Genomic DNA, 24501 nt, shown 5'->3' on the forward strand with positions numbered 1-24501 from the left:
GTATAAGACTAACTATATTTCACTCCATCCTATCCTGTCCCCCATTACTTCTGTTCTCTCTTTTGATCCTGTCCCTCCCCATGAGTGTTGACCTCAAATTGCTCCCTCCTCCCCATGCCCTCCCTTCCATCATCCCCCCCCACCCTGTTTATCCCCTTATCCCCCACTTTCCTGTATTGTAAGATAGGTTTTCATACCAAAACGAGAGTGCATTTTATTCCTTCCTTTAGTGGAATGTGATGAGAGTAAACTTCATGTTTTTCTCTCACCTCCCCTCTTTTTCCCCAAACTAAAAAAGTCTTTTACTTGCCTCTTTTATGAGAGATAATTTGCCCCATTCCATTTCTCCCTTTCTCCTCCCATATATTTCTCTCTCACTGCTTGAAAGTCCTCAATTTCATTGAAAGACCAATTTTTCCCCTGAAGTATTATACTCAGTTTTGCTGGGTAGGTGATTCTTGGTTTTAGTCCTAGTTCCTTTGACTTCTGGAATATCCTATTCCATGCCCTTCGATCCCTTAATGTAGAAGCTGCTAGATCTTTTGTTATCCTGATTGTATTTCCACAATACTTGAATTGTTTCTTTCTAGCTGCTTGAAATATTTTCTCCTTGACCAGGGAACTCTGGAATTTGGCCACAATGTTCCTAGGAGTGTCTCTTTTTGGGTCTCTTTCAGGAGGTGATTGGTGGATTCTTTCAATATTTATTTTGTCCCGTGGTTCTAGAATCTCAGGGCAGTTTTCCTTTATAATTTCATGAAAGATGATGTCTAGGCTCTTTTTTTGATCAAGGCTTTCAGGTAGTCCCGTAATTTTTAAACTGTCTCTCCTGGATCTATTTTCCGAATCAGTTGTTATTCCAATGAGATATTTCATCTTTTTATTATTCTTTTGACTTGCTTTTATTGTTTTCTGGTGTCTCATGGAGTCATTTGTTTGCATTTGCCCAATTCTCATTTTTGAAAACATTTTTAGTGAACTTTTGTACCTTTTTTTTTATTAGGTCATTTGTGTTGTTAAGGTGTTATTTTGTGCAGCATTTTTTGTTGTACCTCTTTTATCAAGCTGCCAATTATATTTTCATAATTTTCTTACTTTGTTTTCATTTCTTTATCTATCTTCCCCCTGCAACTTTTATTTAATTATGAACATCATTTTTACCTCTCCCTGGAATTTTTGTTGAGTTTATGTACAATTCACTTTTTTCCCATTGGAGGCTTCAGCTGTTTTTACTTTGTTGTCTTCTTCTGAGTTTGTCTCTTGACCTTCCCTCTCACCATAGGAGCTTTTTATGGTCAGGGTTTTTTGTTGTTGTTGTTGTTGGTGGTGGTGGTGGTGGTGGTGTTGTTGTTTGCTTATTTTTCTCCCCTATTTCTTGATTTGCAACTTTATACTAATACTGTGCTCTGTTCCTGGTGGAGAGGAGCAGAGGCTCTCCATCTCAAGCTTCACACTTTTTTTCTACTGCTGCTTTCAGACCTATTTCTGGGAGTTTGGAAGTTTTCAGTGTTTCTCTGAGCTCTCTCCTTGAGAGCTCCTGAAGCTGTTGCTACTTCTGCCACTACCACTTAGTCCCACTACTGGTGTTTCCTCCATGTGGACTCCAGGCCAGCCTCCTTCCTTGTGTTATAGATCTCTCTTTCTGACTTCCTAAATGGTCTTGTACTGGAAGAATATCTTACTCTGACCTTTTGTTTGCTCTTCCATGGCAGAATTTGATTTAATTATGTTATTTTAAAGTTATTTGGAGGTGACTGTTGAGAGAACTCAGCTGAGTGCTTCTCTTCTGTGCCATCTTGGCTCCACCCTCAGAAGGCTCTAAAATTAAGAAAAAAATTAGCTTATCTCATATTATTGTATTTACTTTAAATTGTTAAAGAAAGTCATTAAGTTTTGCTCATATTTTCACTAGCCCCCTCACTCGATCTGTAGATTGAGGTGATTACAGCATCACATTTAGTCCTACCTCTACCTACAAAAACTAAGAAAAGAACACGTCTTCAGTACCTCTCAGTGGAAATAAACATGCTCAGAAGTCAGGGCGGATTTGTGCTATAATTAGGAAACCCTTTGTACTACTCCCATACCCTACCTGACTATGTAACCAGGTGCCAGGGTTGGTGCAGGTAAGTTAACCCTGTCATACCAGCCCCTTAATAAGCAAGAGGAAACTGTTCCTACCTACCCCCATCCAGCCCTTGCCTTGGGCTGCTTACTCAACACTCTCCCTTCTCCTCTCGTTTCTCTTCCTATCCCTACTTCCTCAGAGTAATTCACAGACAGGGCCAGGGAGTAGCAGTCACAGAGATGAGCTGTATAGGGCTGGACTGGGCTGGGCTGAACTGGCTCAACCCATCTCTATGAGTATTTGATGGCTCATCTGTACAACGCCTGAGTGGAAGACACAGTGAGTCCTTCAGCCTGAAGTACAAACATGAACTTGATTTGCCCCAACATAGGATTAAAGAGTTGTGACTTACTGTGTACTAGTTAGGGTTTCTGTTCTTGCTCTCTTCTTGGTCATTAATGGATACTTTTCCCCTCAACTCAACTCCCTTTAGTGAATTTTACCTACTCAGAAGGTTGGATATGGTGGTTTTCATAAAAATGAAGTGGCTACAAATTGAAATTATTTTCTGATCCAGTGGAGAATTGAAGGTGTGTTTGGGGCGGGGGGGCAGGTATTACCAGTGGAACAGTCTTTAATATTGGCAAACTGAAAGGTGTAAATGAAGGCAATGGTAACTTCTCCACTAAGGTATGTTCTTCCTTATTTTGCTCTTCTCATGTAATCTCACAATCTCTCACAATCTCTCTCTCTCTCTCTCTCTCTCTCTCTTTCTCTCTCTCTCTCTCTCTCACACACACACACACACACACACACACACACACACACCATATTGAATGCATAGAGTGTGGATGCTTAGTGGATTTTATTTCTACTACTACTCAGACTCTTCACCCTAGGTCTCCCCCAGTAACAGGGATGACAAGTGTCACCACCATGCTTGATCTACTTTACAAATATTTGATCCTCACAACCCTGGGAAAGAGGTGCTATTAATATCCCCATTTCACAGATGAGGAAACTGAGGCAAACAGAGAAATGCCTTGCCCAGGATCATATAGAAAATAAGTGTCTGAGGTTATATCTGAATTCAGGTCTTGACTCCTGATCCAGGAATCACTTTACTCACTGCATCACCAAACTGCCTTACTACTACAACTACTTTAGTGCTTCATCACAGTGAGAAATAAGAATGATAATCATAATAGCCAACAGCCAGCATTTGTGTAGCACTTAAAAGGTCTACAAAGCACTTTACATATATTGTCATATTTGATCTTCACATAATCCTAAAAATACAATTATTTTTTCTCATTTTATACATGAGGAAACTGAGGCATTTGCCCAGGGCCACACAGCCAATAAGTAACTGAAGCAGGATTAGAACTCAGGTCTTCTTGATTCCAAGTCCAACACTCTGTTCACTGAAGAAGTGACAGTGGCTTCTCAAGGGGTCTGCAAAAAGAGTACAACATCTGATAGGTCTCACCAAAATAAAAAAGCTGCACGTATATACTCCTTGATGGACTGTGTGTTCCTGTCATCCAAGGACCAATCTAGCTAAGTGTGGAGAGTCTCATCACTGGAACTTTTGGCCACCAGGGGATTTTGTAGTGTTTTGTTTTATTTTCATCTCCACTCTGCGTAAACAAACAAAAGAAGAAAGAGATTATGGACTGAACTGGAAAATTCCCACACAAGCATACTGATGGTTTATCACCATCACCACCATCATCATCATCACCATCATCATCATAGTAATAATTTACTATATCAGGAATTCTTAACTTGGGATACACAGACACATAATGGGTCCATGGATAGGTTAAATGGGGTCAAGTAAATTTGGATAGGGAAAAAATGACATTTTTATTTTCACTAACCTTTGTATTATTTTGTAATTTTCTGTATTTTGTTTTCTTCACTTAAAAATATGATTCTTAGAGGGGATACTTGGGTTTCATGTCATTGTCAAAGGGGACCAAGAAATAAAACTGAACCTCTGAACTATACAGTTATCCCTTCCCCATAGAAGGGGCTAGGGGAGTGGCACTCCAACAATCTGGAAAATTCACGTAAAATTTTTTGACCCTCTTTTTATATCAGAGAAGTCTGAATTTTTTTCTTTTTCTTCCATGGCATGCTTACAATATCTTATTGTTGACATTTGTTTGGGGTTATATTTATTGCATATAGTTATGGTATTAAAAGATATATTATGTTGCTATTATATAACACTATACATATATTTTATGCGTCTCTAAGTTTCTAAACTTTTTCTGTGTTGTCTGCTGACCTTTGCCTGTCATCCATGACTTCTGCAAAACTCCCCCAAAATTTCCATTTAATTTCTTATGCCAACCTGTGACTTACCAAAACTGCAATGGGGAAAGTTGCAATATGGAAGGAATAATTGGATATGTAGTGTTTTATGACCATCAATATTATAAAGGGTAAAGTCAATCTCTCAGGTTATTCCTCACAACCACCCTATGAGGTAGGTTCTATAAATATTATTATGTCAGTTTTACAAATGAGGAAACTGAAGTTTAAAGTGAGAAAGCAATTTACAGAATATCAAAGTTAACCCCTTCATTTAACTGAGATCACTTAAACCCAGGGCTTGGAGTCAGGAAGATGAGTTTGAATCCTGTATCAGGTACTTAATAGCTAGTAACCCAGGGCAATTCCCTTTAAGCCCCCTGTGCCTCAGTTTTCTCATCTGCAAAAAGGACATGACAATAATACCTACCTCCTAGGGTTGTGATGAGGATAAAAAGGGCTGAAAACTTAAAAACACTATATAATGCAACCGATTATTTATAGGTGAAGAAATTGAGGTCCAGACATAGATAGTGAGAGAACTGGGATGCAAATCTAGGTCCTCTAACTATTTGTACTTAACCAAAGCCACAGAGCCAAAGATGGTAAGTAAAGCTTCAACCTGAGTGCACATCTTCTCATTTCAACTCCAATACTAATTCTCCTTTACCATGCCACCTCTATGATGCAGCTTACAGAATCTCTTATGTTGTAGAAATCCATATGCATGTCTTATTTTCCCATTAGACTTTAAGTTCCATGAAGATAAGAGCTATTTCTTATTTATCTTTGTAAATCCTACAATGATCAACACAATGCTTTTAATATAGTAGCCCTTCAATAGTTTTAAAATGAACACATGAACAACGCATGAACCCAACCCTTAGAAGCCTTCAAACCAGTTTGATTTCCTCAGTCAATTGACTAAAGTGAGTAGGACTATTTCACTACCTTGTTGACATAATCTTAGGCTTGTAATAAGAAATCATTCAAACCCAAGCATAATCATTCTGAGATTCTAATCTCTTTGAGGACAGAGACTTTGTCTAAATCATCTTTATACCTTCCCTAACACCTGGGTTTGGTGCCAAAATGTAATATAACTCGGGCAAACCCTGGGTGGAGATTCAAATCTTAGAGTTGGTATCAATAAGCTTTCAAGATTGAATCCAACCTATGTGAACCCCAGGTCTGAATTTCTGGAGCATAGATTGTTCACATAAAGTGATAAGTATTTGTTGGATAAATGAATGAACAACTGCTGTTAAAAGGTTGTAGATAAAATAGCATTTGACTTCTACGGTACAGTGAAAACAATATTGGACTCATGATTGGGAACTGAGTTTTAGCCCTGGATCTGAAACCAATTAGCCATGTGAACTTAGGGAAATCACTAAAACCAACTAAATCCCACAAGTACCTACTATGTGCCAGGTGCTACCCCTCTCTATTGATTGATCTTGGTTTCCTCTTCTAAAAAAAATGAGGTGGTTGTTCTAGCTCTCTAAATTTCCATCTGTCTATGATATTCCACATTCCTGTATGTCAATGCAAAATGGAATTCTGTGTGTGTGTGTGTGTGTCTTTGTCTCTCTATGTGTGTCTCTGTCTCGTTATCTCTGTTTCTCTGTCTCTCTATTTCTCTCTCTTCCCTTCCTTTAGATCCACTGGGGGTAATGATAACTGTTTCCCCAGTTAACATGGTAGACTCTAATTTCTAAAGTTTTTGAAAGCCCTGGGAGATATGAGGCTCTCACATTAACATGAGGAGACATTTATACAATAATGATATCCTAGGAGAACACAGGTGACTCTCCACAAATGGATTATCCTTTATACTTATTTTTGTCTTTTCAGACCTTTCTCAAAGTGTCCAATTAATTGTAAATCTCATGATTCTCAATTACTCTTAAGGGAGGATTTTTGACCTGTGACTGACTCCAAGACTGGCTAAAATATGCTACATCCCACCCACAGTCTGGATTCTTTTAAAAAAAGAAACTCATTATCTGGAGATGGTGACTTTACATTCCTGAATGTTCCCCCCACCAAAAAAAAGTGATTTTGGTGAGTGTACATAGTTTCAAGGTCACTCTCAAGAAGATATATGTGGAAAACCAATTCTCAGAAATTTGCAATCATGCAAAAAGGGATAAATATAGAAGATGGCAGGGCCCAGGGAATATTTTAAAAATCTCATTGGATGCAAAATTTTCAATCTCCCTCAGAACAGCCCCCTCAAAATATTGGTCCCAGGAGATTTGAATGAGGGAAAAGCTGTCTGGCTGACAAACTAATGAAAATTAACTGCAGTATCTTTAATAGCTTTTTTGGCCATTTTAGGTACCCACTTTCACCCTTTTATTAATAACAGCCCACATTTACATGCTATATTTGAGATTCATAGAGCACTTTCCATCCAAACTCATATAATCACTATAACAGCTGGAAAGTAAGAATAATAAGTATTATTTTCCCTTTTCATAGATGAGGAAACCAAAGTTAAAGATGAGGTAGCTTTGTCCAGACTCACCCAGCTAACAAATATCAAAGCTAGAATTGAAACCAATGTCTCTTCTGATTCTGGAAATTCATTCCTACTGCACCAAACTACCACTTTTAAGACAGTTTATTGAAGAGAAAGCCCTCTTAGTCTGTGAAAAGGAGCTGGATAACTTCCACAAAGCATCCAGGATAGAATGCCAGCATCCAAGGTGATAGGATGAGATTACAAAATCACAAAATTTCATAATTGAAAGGGACCTGAGTCTCCATGTAGCTTACCCCATACCAGATAAAGAATTCCATTAAGAATCATAGATTTAGATCTAGAAGGGACCTTAGACGTCATCCAGTCCAATCCCTTCATTGTGTAGATGAGGAAACTGAGGGCCGGAGGTGAAAAGATTTGCTCCAGTTTTCCCAGAAAAGTTATCAAGTTGAGATTTGGACCCAAATCCAGCATTCCTTCCACCATGCTAGACTTTACAATGTATTTTTAAGAGGATATTTAACCTTTGCTTTAAGACCTGCAGTGTGGGATGGAGTGTCAGTTGGGGTGAGACTGACTAAACCTTAAACACATTCCTTTTTTGTATGGCTCTATGTGTGGGAAAGTTTTTCCTTTCATCACCTAAAGTTTACTTTTCTCTATCCTCTATCCAGTGCTCCTATTTCCACCCCACTGGGCCACCAGGAATAGTCTGATCCCTCTTCCATAGGATAGCTCATCAAATATTGAAAGCAATGAACATGGTTCCTCTAACTCTGGTCTTTTACCTGCTTCTCAACATCAACAGAAAGTACAGGTCCCCTCCAGGAGCCTCCTGTTGTCCCTGTATTTGCTCAACCTGGAGCTGGATTAAGGGACACTTCCATTTGCTTAAATCTCTTGTACTTCTATCATGCAATTTTCAAGTTGTCTCTTCTCCCACACAGGACTGGCAACTAGTGGGATATTGTAGTACTTAGCAGAGACTGAGGAAGAAAAAGTGATCATGTCTGGGTCAGAATGGTGCCTTGCCAGTCCCATCAAAGAGACAAATAATATGTATCATCTGTTCCTTAATATCTTGTTAGGCTTATGGTTCTGATAATTTCCCACTCTGTGGATGATATTTAATGGTTTTCCCAAAATTCTAAAATCAGCTAAAAGACACTGCCCAGCAGCCTTAATCTGTTTTCAGAGTCAAGGGATTGTTATGAGTTATGAATATGCCTTTCTTTGTTCCTTTTATCCCCCTTGGGGCCCTATTTTTCCAAAGGTGGCCATTAACACACACCAACATTTCATATTAGCCCGACTTTTTTAAGCTCCCAGGAGTCATCCCTAGCATCTGGAATTCTTCTATGACCACCGATCCTGTGACTCAATTTATAGCTGCTGCAGAGCCTGGGAAGTGAGGAGCAGAGCATCCTATTTAAACACAAATGTGCAAATTCTCAAGGAAGACAAGAGATCCTTGGATCCTGGACGTAGAGCTAAAAGGGACCTCAAAAGTTATTTCATCCAACAACTCCCTTTTATAACTGATGAGAAAATTAAGATCTAGCGAGATTAAGTCCAAGGTCACAGAACTCCATCAAAACCCTGTCTCTTAGCCCTCAGGTATATAAGGGCAGTGACTTTGACATAAACTTTCCTGCACACACACACACACACACACACACACACACACACACACTTCAGTGTATGACATAATCTCCAGTCAGGATCCAACCCTGGTTCATAGGTCAAGTACAAGGTGTAGTTTTTTAAATGAAAAGATTTTGATAAGGAACCTCAATCTATCCCCGGCCACAAATGGTTAATTCATGCTGTTGTGAGCTGCCCTCCAGCACTAAGGAGTTTATGTGCCTTTAATCAGATTGATCTACAATCCAACAGCAACTCCAAAGTGAAGCTTGGGGGTGGGGGGGGAAGCCGCAGTGTACCCAGCAGCACATAGCTACAGCCTCAGAAAGGAATTCTGACAAGGTAATTATTAAGCACAATCATTGAGACAGTGGAGGAAGGGGGAGCAAGGCTGGGAGCAGGGAAGGTGATTTTTATTCACACTTCTGGGAGGTAACCCAAGCAGCATTAGCTGGCTGGATGTAGCCACAACCTGTTTTGCTTCCACTCTTCCCTCCAGGGCCTCAGCAGGCACGGTCCTCTAGGAAACAAAATGAGAGGGGACGCCTCTTTCAGAAAGGTCATTGGGACTCTGGGAGCTCTGCAGGTCCTTGCATTCTTCTAGGGAGACATGCAGGCAAGAGCCAGGGCTAGCTAGCAAGTGCAGCCTGTGCTGCCTCTCCAGGCTGGGTGCCCCCTCCTCAAGGAGAAGGATGCAGTGGCAGGCGTTTTGGATCGGGTTGGAGTATTTCTGTCGATTCTTGGGCATCTCCACGGCAGCAGGTAAGACAAACCCTTCCTGCCTCTTGGCTGCCTCAGCTGTGGTCATAGCAAACAGTCCTACCAGAGTAACTGGGAGCCATGGGGAAAGAAACTGAGAAGAAGAAAGAGACATTCATCTGGCCTGTCACTCTTCTCCAAGACCCCAGATAGGTTGTTTCTAGGGGTGATGGTGAATAGAGCCGACCACCAGGTCAAAACTTACCAAGTTGTTTCAATTCTAACCAAGTGAAAGGCATATGATTGTGGCAATGTTAAAACTTTCTTCCAGAAAGAGTTCCCAGTGTAGGAGAAATTCTAACATTGGGAGAGTGGGAACTGCATTGTCGATCTGTTTAATAAGGAAATAAATAAATTGATGAATAGATAGCATCAGGAAGTCCAAGGGTTTGCTTGTATTACAAAAGCTGTGCTTCTTGAGGTTCCATTCTACTCACCTGTAACATGAAGGGATGGCTCTCAATGGTGTCTAAGCTCCTTCCCAGCTCTCACATTCTATGATATATGTTTTTTTGGGATTAGAGCAAGATCCCCAAAAGCAACCCCAGTCTATCCCTTTAACAGAAGCTGAGAGGGAAATGAGAGAATGATTACAGGAATATGGGCATTTTTGAAAAAGGATTTGTTATGCAATTGGAAGCATGCTGGCTTTGGAGTGGAAAGAGTTGGATTCATAGCCCATTTCCAACATTAGCCATCTAAATGAGCTCGGATAACCAATCTGGGCTTTAGTTTCCCCATCTGGAAAATGGATTTGACAAGAGTACCTATCTCACAGGGTTGTTGTGAGGAAAATGCTTTGTAAGCCTCCAAATACAGAAATATGAATTATTATTGTCTTTAAAGTCTTTAGTAGACCCACAAGTGCCATATAAATGTGAACTTATTGTTACTATTGTCATCCTATCCTCAGCTTTTTAAAGTAGAGTTCATATAGACAAAATTCTGGGAAAAGATATTATCCTATTTTCTTTATATATTTAATGTTCTGTGAATACTGCACAGGTAGATAAAGTCATTGACTTGTTATGACCATGATTATTATCAACTGTATAGTATGTTAAGCAAGTAAATCATAGTAAATCAAGCAAGACTGCTTGATTTTGAGTCAAAAGGCTTGAATTCAAATCCTGCCAGTCACTTCATGTTTGATCTTGGGAAAAGTCAATTAACCTCTTTGAGTTTCAGTTTTAAGTGAAGGGCTTTGATTAGATGACCTTTAATGTCCTGTTTAGCTTTTAAATCTATGATCCCATTACCATCACTGTCATTGCTTAGGAGAAGGTAGATTATGTAGTTTATGTAGATTTATGTCAGGACTTTTTTAAATTTCATTTTAGTCTTTTCACCAGCCAGAAGGTTCTCTGAGTCTTCTTTCCATCATGATAGGGAATGACAACTCATTTAAGAGTTTGTTTGTCAATTCAGCTGGTAGGAATATAGGTTCCTCCATCTCTATCCCCAGTTTCCTCAGATGTTTGTCCATGGTCCCAAAGACTCAGCACCAATGCATCCCCACTCAAAAGCAAAAGCCCTGTTGGAATTGGGACAGCACTGTACTCTATCAATTTTAAAGGACAGTAGGAGCAAAGCATAGAAAAGGTAAATCTGCTGGGGTGGGGAATCTATAAGAGTGATATCAAAGCAAAAGCTATATTTGTATTGTCTAATGTTTTAGATTATTCATGTGACTGTACCCTTCCATTAGCAGAAATAAATAAAACTTGATTATAGTATGGTAAATGGAATAGAGACATGATTTTTGTCTGGAGGCCATTAAAAAATTATAAATCTTTCCTCCTAATGGATTAACCAAAGACAGTTAAAAAGTCTAATGTATCTATACCCACAACAGAGACTGAAGTCCCTTCTCTGTCTGTACATCACTTTTCTTAACCACAACTCTTTCTTCCTGTACAAAGTCTGGCCATTAGCATCAATGTCAATAGCTAGGTCTCCACAGTCTACCTCCAACCTACATGTCAAGTCATATTTTCCATTACTGTCCTTCACATAGTATATGCTCCAAGTGAACAGGGCTCCTTACTCTCATAAGCATTTGCATGGTTCATTCTTTATGCTTAGAAATAATGTCGCCTCATAGCTTCACCTAGCAAAATTCAGCCTTTAATTAAAAGGTCAGCCCAGATCCCACCATCTCTCTAGATTTAAAAACAAAAACATGATTCTGAGAAGAGGCCCATACATTTAATCAGACTTTTTTTCAGGCATTTAGGGTTACATGACTTGCCCAGGGTCATACAGCTAGTCTGAGACTGGATTTGAACTCAAGTCCTCTGACACCAAGGCTGGTGCTCTAGCCTCTGTGCCACTTAGCTGCCCCCACTTGTATTTAATTTTCTACTAAAATGTTTCAGATACAGAAGGAGATCCATGAAACTACAGACACTATAAATTGCAGAGAAGGTGCTGACCTACATTGGTAGAGAGACTTTCTTCACTCAGGAATTCCATGTAGCAATAACTTTATAGGTCTATTCTTTATGGCTATTTCCTACTAAACTGTAAGCTCCTCAAAGAAAAATATCATGCCATTTTTCTTACTCTTGTTTCCTCAATGCCTTGTACATTTTTAAATGCTGCAAGGGTCCGTTATTTCATTGCTGTCCTTCAATGTCTTGGTAGATAAGATGGGGAAACATGGTTGTTGTTATTTAGTCTAATTAGTTGTATCTGAGTCTTTGTTACCCCATTTGGCTTGATGAAGATTCTGGAGTGGTTTGCCATTTCCTTCTCCAGCTAATTTTACAGATAAGGAAACTGAGGCAAACAAATTTAAGTGACTTACCCAGGGCCACATAGCTAGTCTGATGCTAGATTTGAACTCAGGTCCTTCTGACTCCAGGGCCAGCATTCTATCCACTGTGCTACCCAACTGCCTCTTAAAAAAGGGGAACTGGACTATTGCTCACTTGTATCTGACTCTTTGTAACCCCATCAACCAAATTGTCCATGGGGTTTTCTTGGCAAAGATTCTGGAGTGATTTGCCATTTTCTACCTGTCATTGTTGTAAAGATCAAATGAAATAGTATGTATCAAGTATTTTGCAAACCTTCAAGTGCTATGTAAATGCTAGTCATTATTCTATTCCAAGACGGATTACAACTGCATTTTTTTTTATTTCTCAGTTGTGTTGCAAACCCTGGATTATGTGCCTTTGAAAGGGCGTGTAGCCATGGCACAGATGGGTGGGGATTCTGACTCCTGAACAATGACCAGACTTTTATTTTAGCTGATGCAACAATGCTGTGACTCAAGCTAAACTTCTGCATAGACACAATAGAAAACCACCTACCAGTATGGTTTCAGGGTTGAGGAAGGTCCCTGCTGCCCAGAGAAATCCTTTTCCGTGGACTCATTATTGAAATTCTACCTTTTGTCTTCTTGTCCTCCAAGCTTCATCCTTTTATCTGAAATCTCGTAAAATGCCATCTATTCAATGATGTTAATTCCATGATGACATATACCCTGTCTTGTATAATATTTATGTCATCTAGCCCAGTACAGGGCTCTGTAAACAGTAGGTAACCAATAAATGTTGTTTTAAATTAGATTAAATTCAGGTACCAATGACTATGAAGGCAAAAGTTAGTTCAAGTACCCTCTGCACCACTGAAGCCCTGCTCCTTTCTGGCTCTCAGCTCTATCACCTATATAATGAATGGGTTGAATTAAATGATCTCTAAGATACGTCCCAATTCTGAATGTTTAAGGGTTTATCATTCCATCTGTTGAACTGAATCACATTTAATAAGATATCATAGAAGAGTCATTCTCAGTCGTTTTTGCCTTAGTGTGAACAAACCAGGTAAATCCATTGTTAAAGGTGACGAGAGGAAAGAGCATGGGGGCATCAGCCTCCTCTATGGAAAAGTAGCTGAGCCTACAAAGATCAACTTGACCTACCTCACAATTTCACCTAGACCCACCCCTTACTATGGATGTTTCCAGTTAGGTTTAACATCTTTGTGTGTTTTCAGTGACTCAAACTCTGAAAATCATAGGTCACACATTTATGGGATTTGTAACCAGAAGAGATCTTGAAGCTTACCAGATTTGGATGAGATCCCCAGTTCTGCCACTTACTATCTGCGTGAACCTGGGCAAGTTACTTTGCCCCTTCCTATGTCAAATGAGAGGGTCAAAATAGATGGCCTTTATAGTCACTTCCATCTCAAAATCTATGAACTTACATTCCTATTAATATTTGCATTTTGGGGGCAGTGAGGTGGCACAGTGGATAGAGCACTGACATTGGAGTCAGGAGGACCTGAGTTCAAATCCAGCCTCAAATACCTACTAGCTGTGTGACCCTAGGCAAGTCACTTAATGCTGATTGCCTCCCAAAATAATAATAATAATATTTTCATTTTCCATTTAAGGAAACTAAGAGGTTAAGTGGTTTGCCCATGCTATAACAACCCAAGTCTCGGAGGCAGAACGTAGGCCAAGTTCTGTCCTAACTCTGGGTCCAGCCTTATCTCTCTTGGACCAGGCTGCCCTCAGAGTAATAGTTAATAATTATAACAAGTACAGCAACATAGCTTTAAGGTTTTATAAAGCACTTTATAAATATTATCTCAGTTTATTCTCACAACAAACCTGGGAAGTAAACGCTGTTATTATCCTCGTTTTATCCCAGGTTCCACTGAGAGTAGGGGGAGGGGCAAAAGCTTTTATTAAACACCTACTATGTGCCAGAAACTCCAAATATCTCATCTGACCTTCACAACAACCTTAGAAGGTAAATACTCTTATTATCTCTATTTTATAGTTGAGGAAACTGACATAGACAGCAGTTAAGTGACTTGCCCAGGATCGGACAGCTAATAAGTATCTGGAACCAAATTTGACCTGTCTTCCTAAGCATGTGCTGAGCTCCTACTGTTTGTATGTGAGAGAAGGGAAATTCTATCAGGGCCCTAACTTGTCTGCCTGTCATTCTTCTTTCACTCCACTTGAAAATCGCTCATAATATATACAGTGTTGGGACAAAAACATTCTCGTGATTGTTTATACACACATCCATTGATAAGGAAGCAAACAGATGACAGAGTTTATGTCGAAGCAGCTGAGTCGGAGAGGCTCGGTTTTCCTGTGCTTTTGCCAACAAACAAATAAGGTGCAGATTTTGAAACAGTGATTTTGTGTAAACACTGTGTCTCCTGCTAACTCGCTCAATCTCACATTGCAAATATTTTGGATCCAGTTGGAAGCTCAGTGCAGATCTCTTTGGGACACAGGCCCACTCATATGTTTTGAGAAAAAACTGGCCAAGTTACTTCCCATACCCCTGACTTTCCCATACCACGAGGTTTTTACAAGAATCGAAAATGGAGACATTGTTTATTAATATATAGAAGGGCCCAAGGAGCATTTTAAACCCAGATGTTCTCATTATATTTTAAAGAGTATAGCTAAAAAGGTATGTGGTCCTACCCCACTTCAAAGTCCAAGAGACTGTAACATTTCTGAAGCATCCATCTTGAGGCTCACCAGTAATATCCTTCCCTCTTAAATTTTATCCCCACAATCACCTCCTGCCAATAAAAAGATCATTGAACACACGGATACAAGTGGAGGTGGATTTATTACCCTTCCAAGGCAAAACTGAGAAGCAGTAGAAGAGAATGGAGTAAACAGTATGCTCGTTAGCAGATCCACGTTTCCGTCTTGCTTCTAGGGTTGACTAACTGTACAACCATGGAGAAATCACTTAGCCTTTCTGACTCTGAGTTTCCTCATCTGTCTAATGGGGATAATGATACTTGTACCACTTTTCTCATATGGTTATTGTAAGAAAAATGCCCTGTGGACCTTAAACTGCTACTGTTTATAAATGTTGGCAAACTGCATATTTAGATCTTTACACCATATCATTAATGGCTTTCTCAACTTGTCTGATCATTCCAGGAATAAATAGAATACACATTCCTTACACACACACAGACCCACAGACACACAGACACACAGACACACACATACACACGCACACACACACACACCTCATCCAGATTATTTGGTGTGTATCACTTTCTTATATGACATCTCCTTGTTCTCCTGCTTTAATTAAGAAAGTGAAAACTGAAACCTGGAACTATATTTCCAATTATGATATTTTCCATAATATTATAGGCTTACCATTCAAAGTTAACCTTTAAAAAGCAGATGAATAGAATACTGGGCCTGGAGTTATGAAGACCTGAGTTCAAATCCAGCCTCACATGCTTACTGTGTGAACCTGGGCAAGTCATTTCACCTCTATCTGTAAAGTTTTCTAAACTGTAAAATGGGGATAATAATAGTACCTACCCCACCAGGTTATTATAAGGATCAAGTGAGATAATATGTATTAAGTGCTAAGCACAGTACCTGGCATATAGTAGATGCTTAATAAATACTTTTGAACTTTTCCTTTCTTTCACCCCAAATGAGCATTGCATAAAAGAAAGAGGTCTGAGTCTGGAGATAGAGGATGGGTACCAGACTCAGTTCAGCCACTTACTCAGGATGTGACCTGGGAAAGATGATCAGCCTCTCTGTGTTTCTGTCACCTCATCTGTAGAACGGAAATAAATTTGTACTACTTGCTTTATAGCATTGCTGGGTGGAAAGAAAGTAAAGACACTATAGAACGCTAAGATTTTACTTTAATGTGAGCTACTGATTCCATGTAGATTGTTATATGTTTATTGGAATTTGAAAGTTAAACTTTTTTGACTTTATTTATTTAAGAATTCCCACAAACAATGTAAATGACAACGTGCATTGGTACATCCTTGGTACATCCATACAATGTCCTACACTTCTACTCTCTTGTCATAGCAATGGGACCTGTGGGGCAGCAGGATGTCGATTAACTATCCTTTGTACTCATTACATGACCAGTGGATGCTCTTTCTGATAATTTCTTGGATAACGTCTCTCACATCACTTCTCCTGCATTATTCATTCCGTCTCATCATGCACTTCTCTTTGCCCTTTCAGTGATCATCAACTCAAATTTCTAAGACAATCTACGGTTCTTTGACTTGTTTGGAAAAAAGGCAATCTTCATCCATATGATTTTTTCCATATAGTTCAGTTCCCTAATTCCTAGGTCCTGTCAAATACCCCTGAGGGCTCACAATTCTCCACCAGTCTGTTCCCCATTATTAATCAGAATTAGTTGAACTCTATTAGTTAGAAAAAGAATTTACTGAGAAGATATAATGAAAACAATAGCAAAATAATCCAAAACAGGACCCATTCTTACCCTACACACACATGGTCCTTGAGGAGAATAGACTCAAATGTAAAGTACAAAGGTATTCAGATACAGACAGAATACATGGAGCCATGAGGTCTTTTGAAACTCCTGGCCCTGGGAATTCTTTCTTCCGTTGTGGAATTCTCATGACATTTTGCTCTGTTTAGTTCTCTACTGGCCTCTGAGGACTACTGCCTTTGTAGAGTCCATACCTAGTACATCTCCTCATCACCAGGGATAATGCTACCAATACCCTTTGGTGACCTGTCTTTCCAGTCTTATCTGCAGGCATTGTCTCTGTCATTGGTCATACTGTTGGTCATACTGTTGTCACTACTGTTACTTCTAGCCACCAGTAGGATTATTTTTCCACTTTGATCTATAGGCACTTACCTCATTGGTCATTGTCATTTTGGCAACCTCTGCTAAAGTCTCTGGTCCCCCTGGTTCTGATAAAACCTTGGGATCTCACAAATCCACAATTTTCTAAGCAGTCCCCTCTAGAAATACTTATTGGCATAGGATCAGGAGAGAGTAAACACAAATGAAACATGTTACTATGTGCTCATGGACAAATGGCAACTTGCTGCCATTACCCCCACCCAGCAGCTCAGAGTAGTCATTGCCTCACTCACTTTCAAGAAGGATAAGATACCGTGAGACTGATGGGTCATCAGTTCCAGTTCATCACCTCATGAGGCACCATTTCTTCTAGCTCTGTAACCAGTTAGAAGACTCTTCATCATCATTTGATACTGTCCCCTCAGTTATACACGGCTAGACGCAGGCTTTCAAAGTTTCACATGCTGGATTGAAACAGGCAGAACCTGACAATTTGCCCATTGTCTGGAACCGGGCAAATCTGAGCATGCTCCAAAATCTGGGCCCTTTCCACTTACCCCACCCTTTACACTTGCCACCCCCACCCTTAAATAAATATATTTAGAGAGACTGTAAATCTCATTTGGATGCTCTAAAATGGTACCAACCTTAATGCAATCAGCAGAATATAATCTATAAATGGTAGCATTTGGAGGACCTCATCGTCCATAGGAAATCTCTCTTTAGACTTAGCCTCTGTGTTCAGTCTCCCCCATTACAGTGTTGAATACCCCTGGCAAATGTATACTTCCCCATGTTTTGTCTCTCATAAAAACAGAACTTTTTATTAAAATGGGTTGTTCAATCATGTCTGTTGTGTCCAAAATTTTATGACCCCATTTGGGGTTTTCTTGGCAAAAACAGTGGAGTAGTTTACTATGTTCTTCTCCAGTCCATTTTATAGATGAGGAAATGGAGGCAAACAGGGTTAGGTGACTTGTCCAGGGTCACACAGCTAGTAAGTGTCTGAGGCTGGATCTGAACTCAACTCTTCCTGCCTCCATGTTAGGCACCATTCTGTCCACTGAGGCACAAAGCTGCCCCCATTAGAATGGGTAGCAATTTTAACTGTCAACTAGTATTGCTAATTCCTATATGTGAATAAATTGTGCCCTATTTAGGTTAAGATTTCTTAAAAATATAAGCATATAGGCAGCATCTGGTAACTCTTTTAGTAATTCTATTATCCACCATTTCTTAATCTAGCCTTGTATTTTCTCTCAGGATTAAGTTGAGCACATATTTGTAATGTATACTGAACATTTCTTAGAGTTTAGCATTAAACATTCAACAAATATTTCAGAATCACAGAAGTTCTGAATTAGTCGAGCCCTCAGTAGCCATCTGGTTTAACCAGAAGCGAAATGCCTCTACAACCCACCTAACAGGCATGAAAGCTCCCCCAGCCTTTGATTTAAGACCTCCAATGAGACAAAAACAACACCCTCCTGAAGCTGTTCACTGCTTTTGTACAATTTTAATCTTGACATCAAGTCTAAATTTGCCATTTCCACATATTTCTGCTGATTCTGCTTTCCAAGGCAAGAAAACAAGCCTAATCCCTCATCTTCATTAAATATATGAAGATATCTATCATGCCCCTCACTCTTATCCCACCCCTTAGCACCCCCCACCTTCTCCAGTTCTCATCTGGCATTAAACCATTTATTGGTTATTTTTCTAATGTTTGTCTACAGTTTTAATATCCCTAACTAGCTTCTTCAGTTGGTGAGTCAACAAGCATTTACCAAGCACCAACTTTGTGCCAGGCAATGTGCTAAATGTTACAGATGCAAAGAAAGGCAAAAAAGTGCTTGCATTCAGGGAGCTAACAATCTACTGCGGGATACAATGTACAAACAACTGAGTAAAAACAAGACATAAGCCAGACTGCTTGTCTTTCAATCTCAAAGAGGACCATGGCATCAGCGAAATGGTGCCATGACTTGCAGTTGACTTTGATTTGAGTGAGGGAGGGCTGTGCAAGACCACCAGCCTCACTTTGTCCTCCTGAGCCATCTGGGTTCAGTGTCCAGATATTCACCAGGACGACTGGAGATGGCCCAGGATGCAATGGAAGATCCAGGCCTTTTCAGGCTATGGACTTTTCAGGTACTCACTTAGAGTGAGGTAATGCCCATTCAGTAAATAGGCCTCTTTAAGAAGTGAGTCTAGAAAGTCTATGCCAGATAAATTGAGAATGGTCTCAGAGGGAAGGAATTCAGATTAAAGAGGACTAGGAAGGCTTCTTGAAGAAGGTGAGTCCTTAGCTGAGCCTTGAAGGAAGTCAGGGAAACCAGGAGGCAGTCATGTGGAGGGAGCAAATTCCAGGTGTGGGGGACAGCCAGGGATAAAAAACTGGAGTTGGCAGTTGAAGTGTCCTGTGCAAGGAACAGCAAGGAGATCAGCACCATTGAATCATAGAGATCATGGAGGGGAATAAGGTTTAAAAGACTGGAAGAGTGGGGTGGAAGGACAAGCTATGATAGTCTTTGAATACCAGAGGATTCATATTTAATCCTGGATGTAAAAGAGAGACTGGAGTCCATTAAATGGGCAGAGGGGAGTGGGAGGGGGGGAGTATAGTTAGACCTTTGTTTTAGGAAAATCATAGGATAGATTGGAGTAGAGAGAAACTTAAGGTAGGCAGGCTTATCAGCAGACTATTACAATAATCCAGGCATGACATAATGAGGGCCTGCACCAGGGTGGTGGCAGGCAGTGTCAGAGGAGAGAAGGGGGCATATTTGAGAGATGTCACAAAGACAGAAACAACAGTACTTGACAGCTGACTGGATAAATGGGGAAAGAAATTGTGAAGGGTTAAGGATAATACCTAATTGTAATACCAGCCTGAGTAATGGGGAGGAAGGTGGTACCCTCAATAGTAAGAGAGAAATTAGGGAGAGTGAATGGTTTGAGGGAAAGCTGATGATTTTAATTTTGGCTATGTGAAGCTGTGTCTACAGGACAATTAAGTATATAGGTCATTAGAGATGATAAACTGAAAGTCAGAAGAAAAATTAGGACTGGACAAGTAGATCTGAGATATACATACATACATACATATATATATATATATATATATATATATATATATATATATATATATATATATATATATATATATATATATATATATATATATATATATATATATATATATATATATATAATTGAAACCACAGGAGCTGATGAGATCACCAAACAAAATAGTATAGAGAAGAGAAAGACTCCAGGACAGAACCTTGGAGATTCCCCATGATTAATGGATATGACATGGATAAAAATCTAACAAAGGAGACAGAGGAGTGGTCAGACAGGGAGGAGGAGTACTGAGAGGGCAATAGCACAAACACCTGGGAAGAAGTAAGTAACAAGGAAAAGTGGGTGATTGTGTCAAAGGCTGGGGAGAGATCAAAAAAGATGAGGACTGAGAAAAGACCATTAGATTTGGCAACTGAAGAATTATTGGTAATTTAGGAGATAACAGTTTCAGTTGAAAGATGAGGTGAGAAGCCAGACTGCAAAGAGTTAAGAAGAGAGTGAGAGGAAAATAAATGGAAGTATCTATTATAGACTGGGTACTCAAGGAGTTTAGAAGAAAAGGGGAAAAGAGCTAGGATGATAGCTAGTGGGGATGAACAGATAAAGTCAGTGTGTATTTAGGATGATTGCCAAAAGTCCTTTCAGTCAGCTTTCCTACAACCTTTTATCTTAGATCTATTGAGAGGTATCTAGCTGCCTGTCTACCATTAATCAACCAACTAACAAGCATTTTTAAGCAATAAATATATGTCCAGTCCTGTACTAGACACTAAGCAGAAAAAACATGCGGGACCGATGGTGCAATCAAGAAATTTAGATCTATTCAAAGCAGGGGTTCTTAATCTGGGCTTCATGAACTTGGCTTTGTTTAGATATAGATACATATACAGATAGATAGATAGATAGATAGATAGATAGATAGATAGATAGATAGATAGATAGATAGATAGATAGATAGATAGATAGATAGATATTGATAGACAGACAGATAGCTAGATGAATGGATAAACAATAGGTAGATTTAGATGTAGCTATATAGCTATTTTTCAAGATAATTGATTTCCTTTATAATCCTAAGTATTTTATTTTGTATTTTTAAAAATATTATTCTGAAAAGAGAAACATAAACTTTCCCAGACTGTCAAGGATGGTCCATGATACAAAAAAGCCTTAAAAACCTCCTACTGAAGAAGTCAAAACTGACATCCATGAAGGTCCAGACAGGGGAAAGCCTGCTCAAGGATAAAAAGCAATGCCTAAGTAGAAAAGAAAGAGCATATTGGAGAGTAATTGAAAAATGAGTAATAAATCATAAAAAGTAAGCGTAAATACTAAATTATACATCATTAATAACTCTCTGTGAATACAAACAAAGGGTAAACTAGATTACTGAGAGTGTTGAATAATGGATGAGAGATGGGTGTTAGAGACAATTGGAAAACATTTGAGGGTCTTGAGGAGAGGCATTATGATAACACTGGTGTTTCATGAAGATTAAAATGACAACAGTGTTTTTTGCAAGACATATTAGAGAGGAGGGAGAAGAGGCAAAGAGGTGATTTAGGAGCCTATTGTGGTCACTAAAACATGAGGTGATGAAGGAAAAAAATCACAGTTTTCCTGCCAAATTCCCTGATCTCAATACCTACTTACCAGAAATTGATACCACAGTGAGAAAGTCACAGAAGCTGAGCTGTTTGAAATAGAAAGGCAACAGCTGATGCCCAAAGCATTGAACAACCACCCATGCTGTGGTGGTTGTCAGCAAATACATAAAATTAGCAAAAAGCAAGGCTCACTCTCCTGTTAGTGTTTGAAGTTTGGCCAACCATGCTGCTAGTCAAGAATTTGTCCTTGGAGAAGATAAAAAAGAGAAAAGGGAAAGACAGATGCAGTGAGAATGAAATAGATGAAAGATTAAGGTTAGGGAGGGAGGGAGGGTTTGTCTAGCAGCTGGAAGTTCATCAGGGCAGTTCAGTGTAACAGAATAGGATCTGATGCTCTTAGGTGAATTGTTGTATATGGATCTGTGGCTCCTCCTGTGTTTTGCTTCTTTGGGGAGGTCTTGTGTGCTGGTTCATGATGCCAATCTGCCTTCAGGATAATAAATACTAAAAGAAATTTTGATGATGGATATATACAGCAACAGGGACCACAATATCCTTAACTTTTCTGAATCCCTCTCTCTTTTGTTGCCAGAGATCATAGTACCCTGAAAAACTGGGATTTCAAAAAAATTGGGGGAAAATTAAAAAAAAAAAGAGGGGAAAAATTTAGCATTAAACTTCATGATCACCCTTTTTCCAACCTGAATGTTTCTGTCCTCTTAACTACCTTTGAAATTTTTCTTCTCTTTTTAATGCCTCAATCTCCTTCTCCCCTATTTTTCTTTTTTCTTGAAATTCTAAAGCTTTTCTTCTTTGAAATGAACTTTTTAAACAATAATTTTACTTGGTTTTTCATAATGTAAATGATATGGCATTAAAAGGGCAAATTACTTTAGTAATGTCATCTTTATTTTATTGACGCAGCTGGGAGTATTGTAACGTTGAAGTGAGATAATGGATTAAAAAGTACTTTGTGAACCTTAAAATTTCATATGAATGCCAAGTACTATTATTATGACTGCTATTGCTGTTATTAGTCATCAATCACCAGACTTCAATGATGGTTTTATTCCTTGAACCTTCTACTGTACCCCTGCTGGACTCAAACAATGTTTATTGAGCAATACGGGCATATACTAGCAAATGTTTAACGACTGGGAAAAAATAATATACACATATCCACTTTCAAGTTTAATCTACACTAAGTGTAGACAATCAGTAAAACAAGAAACCAAGCCCTGATTTGTGGTGGATTGTTGATTCCGGAGGTGTGAAAGCTCCCCCTGAAAATCTAAGGTGCTTGCAGGCAGGTTAGAGCTGGCTCCAGCACATCCAGTCCAACCATGAAGAGTGAATGTCTCTCATTATGTAACTCTTCATTTCCATAAAGATTGTATTGTATTTATATTCTACAAATCTTGTGTGTGACTTTCATGTACAAGTGAATTGGTAGTTATTTTATTCATTTTGCCTTACAATAAAATTTGCCCCCTTTCAAAGTCACAAGAGTAACTAGAAACTGCTTTTGTTTTAAAGTCTTGAAATTTCAGGAAATAAATCATAGATAATCCAGAAAATCTGAAAAAATTATTCAAGTAGTAACTTTTTTTTTATATTTGTGAAGTGGTTTCTCCACAGAATTTCAAATCTTAATTGGTCCTTTTGTCCTAAATATGCTAATCTGAGGTGGTCTCAGGGTAGTAAGTATAATTATTTCCCAGATAGGGTCTTATACTATGAGATGTTCTATGTTACTTCTTGTCACTATCACAGACCTATCATTAATAAAGTTGCAGAAAAAGAAAATTATAATAATGTGCTGTCCTACCCATCCAAACTTGAAATCACTAAGAAGAGGTACTTTTTCCAGTAATAGGGATGAGTTTTCACTGAAGTAACCACATGCTCACCCTGCACTTCCTGGAACGAACCAGGAGCATACATTTTCAGAATTCAACAGTTCAATCTGACAAGCATTTATTATGTTCACATGCAATCCGTGTAAGTAGTTCCATTGAGTGAATTCTCTATAAAATAATCTTTTAGGCAAACATACTTTTGACATTAGAACAATGTGGTCGGTCCATTGGAGTGGTGTCCTCTGCAGTAGGCAGTTCAGCTCAAGGAAGGACCTCAGTGTCTGATACCTCATCTTGCCAGGTGATCTTCAGAACCTTCCTAAGACAATTCAAATGGAAGTGATTAAATTTCCTGGCATGGCCCTAGTCTACTATCCAGGTTTCATGGGAGTCAGAAGAAGCAATACAAGGTCTCTCTGAAGAACTTTGGTATCATTTGCAAGACATGGGAGACACTGGCACAGGACCTCCCAGCACGGTGTGCCCACATTAAAGAAGGTGCTATGTTCTATTAGTAAAGCAGAATTGCAGTAGCTCAAAAGAAATGTGAGATGTGCATTTAGAGACATCACCATTCCAAATGTTCATATGAAATATTTGTGCCCAACCTGTAGTACAGCCTTCTCAGTTCATATTGGTCTGATCAGCCACAATTGGACATACTGCACATGGACCCCAACACAGTGATGTCATTTTGGTCTCCTTTGAGTACAAAGGACAAGAACCAACTACATGCAAAGTTGGGGTGGGGAAGAGGAAGAGGAAAAGAGTTATCAAAAAGCCCTACTTTCAAGGGATTCGTCTTCTACAAGAGAGATGGAATATGTGTTTGGAGAGGGAGATTAACTGATCAGCCAGGCTCTGGAACAATGCACCCTAAAACCTTGGCTGTATTATTATTATACTCTATCAAGGGTATTAACTAGTTTTTAAAATGTAACAATTCCTACACAAAATTAAACTCACAGAGAAAATAATCCCTGTGTGACTGAAGGCATAGTATTATTATGAAGATCTTTCACATATAGTGAAAAATACATTGAACTTGGAA

At 39.1% G+C, this 24501-nt stretch overlaps 1 protein-coding gene across 1 annotated transcript in view; it reads left to right on the top strand.

Moving 5' to 3' along the window:
* The first annotated feature begins 8879 nt into the window (after positions 1-8879).
* The window catches only part of TMEM72 (transmembrane protein 72), a 51673-nt gene continuing 36051 nt past the window's right edge, over positions 8880-24501 (top strand). The window contains exon 1 of the mRNA XM_072628429.1: positions 8880-9287. Within this exon, the coding sequence (XP_072484530.1) occupies positions 9218-9287 (70 nt within the window). The 5' untranslated portion in view covers positions 8880-9217. The remainder of the gene's footprint in view (positions 9288-24501) is intronic.

This window comes from Notamacropus eugenii, chromosome 1 (assembly GCF_028372415.1).
Source record: "Notamacropus eugenii isolate mMacEug1 chromosome 1, mMacEug1.pri_v2, whole genome shotgun sequence".
Taxonomy (NCBI): Eukaryota; Metazoa; Chordata; class Mammalia; order Diprotodontia; family Macropodidae; genus Notamacropus; species Notamacropus eugenii.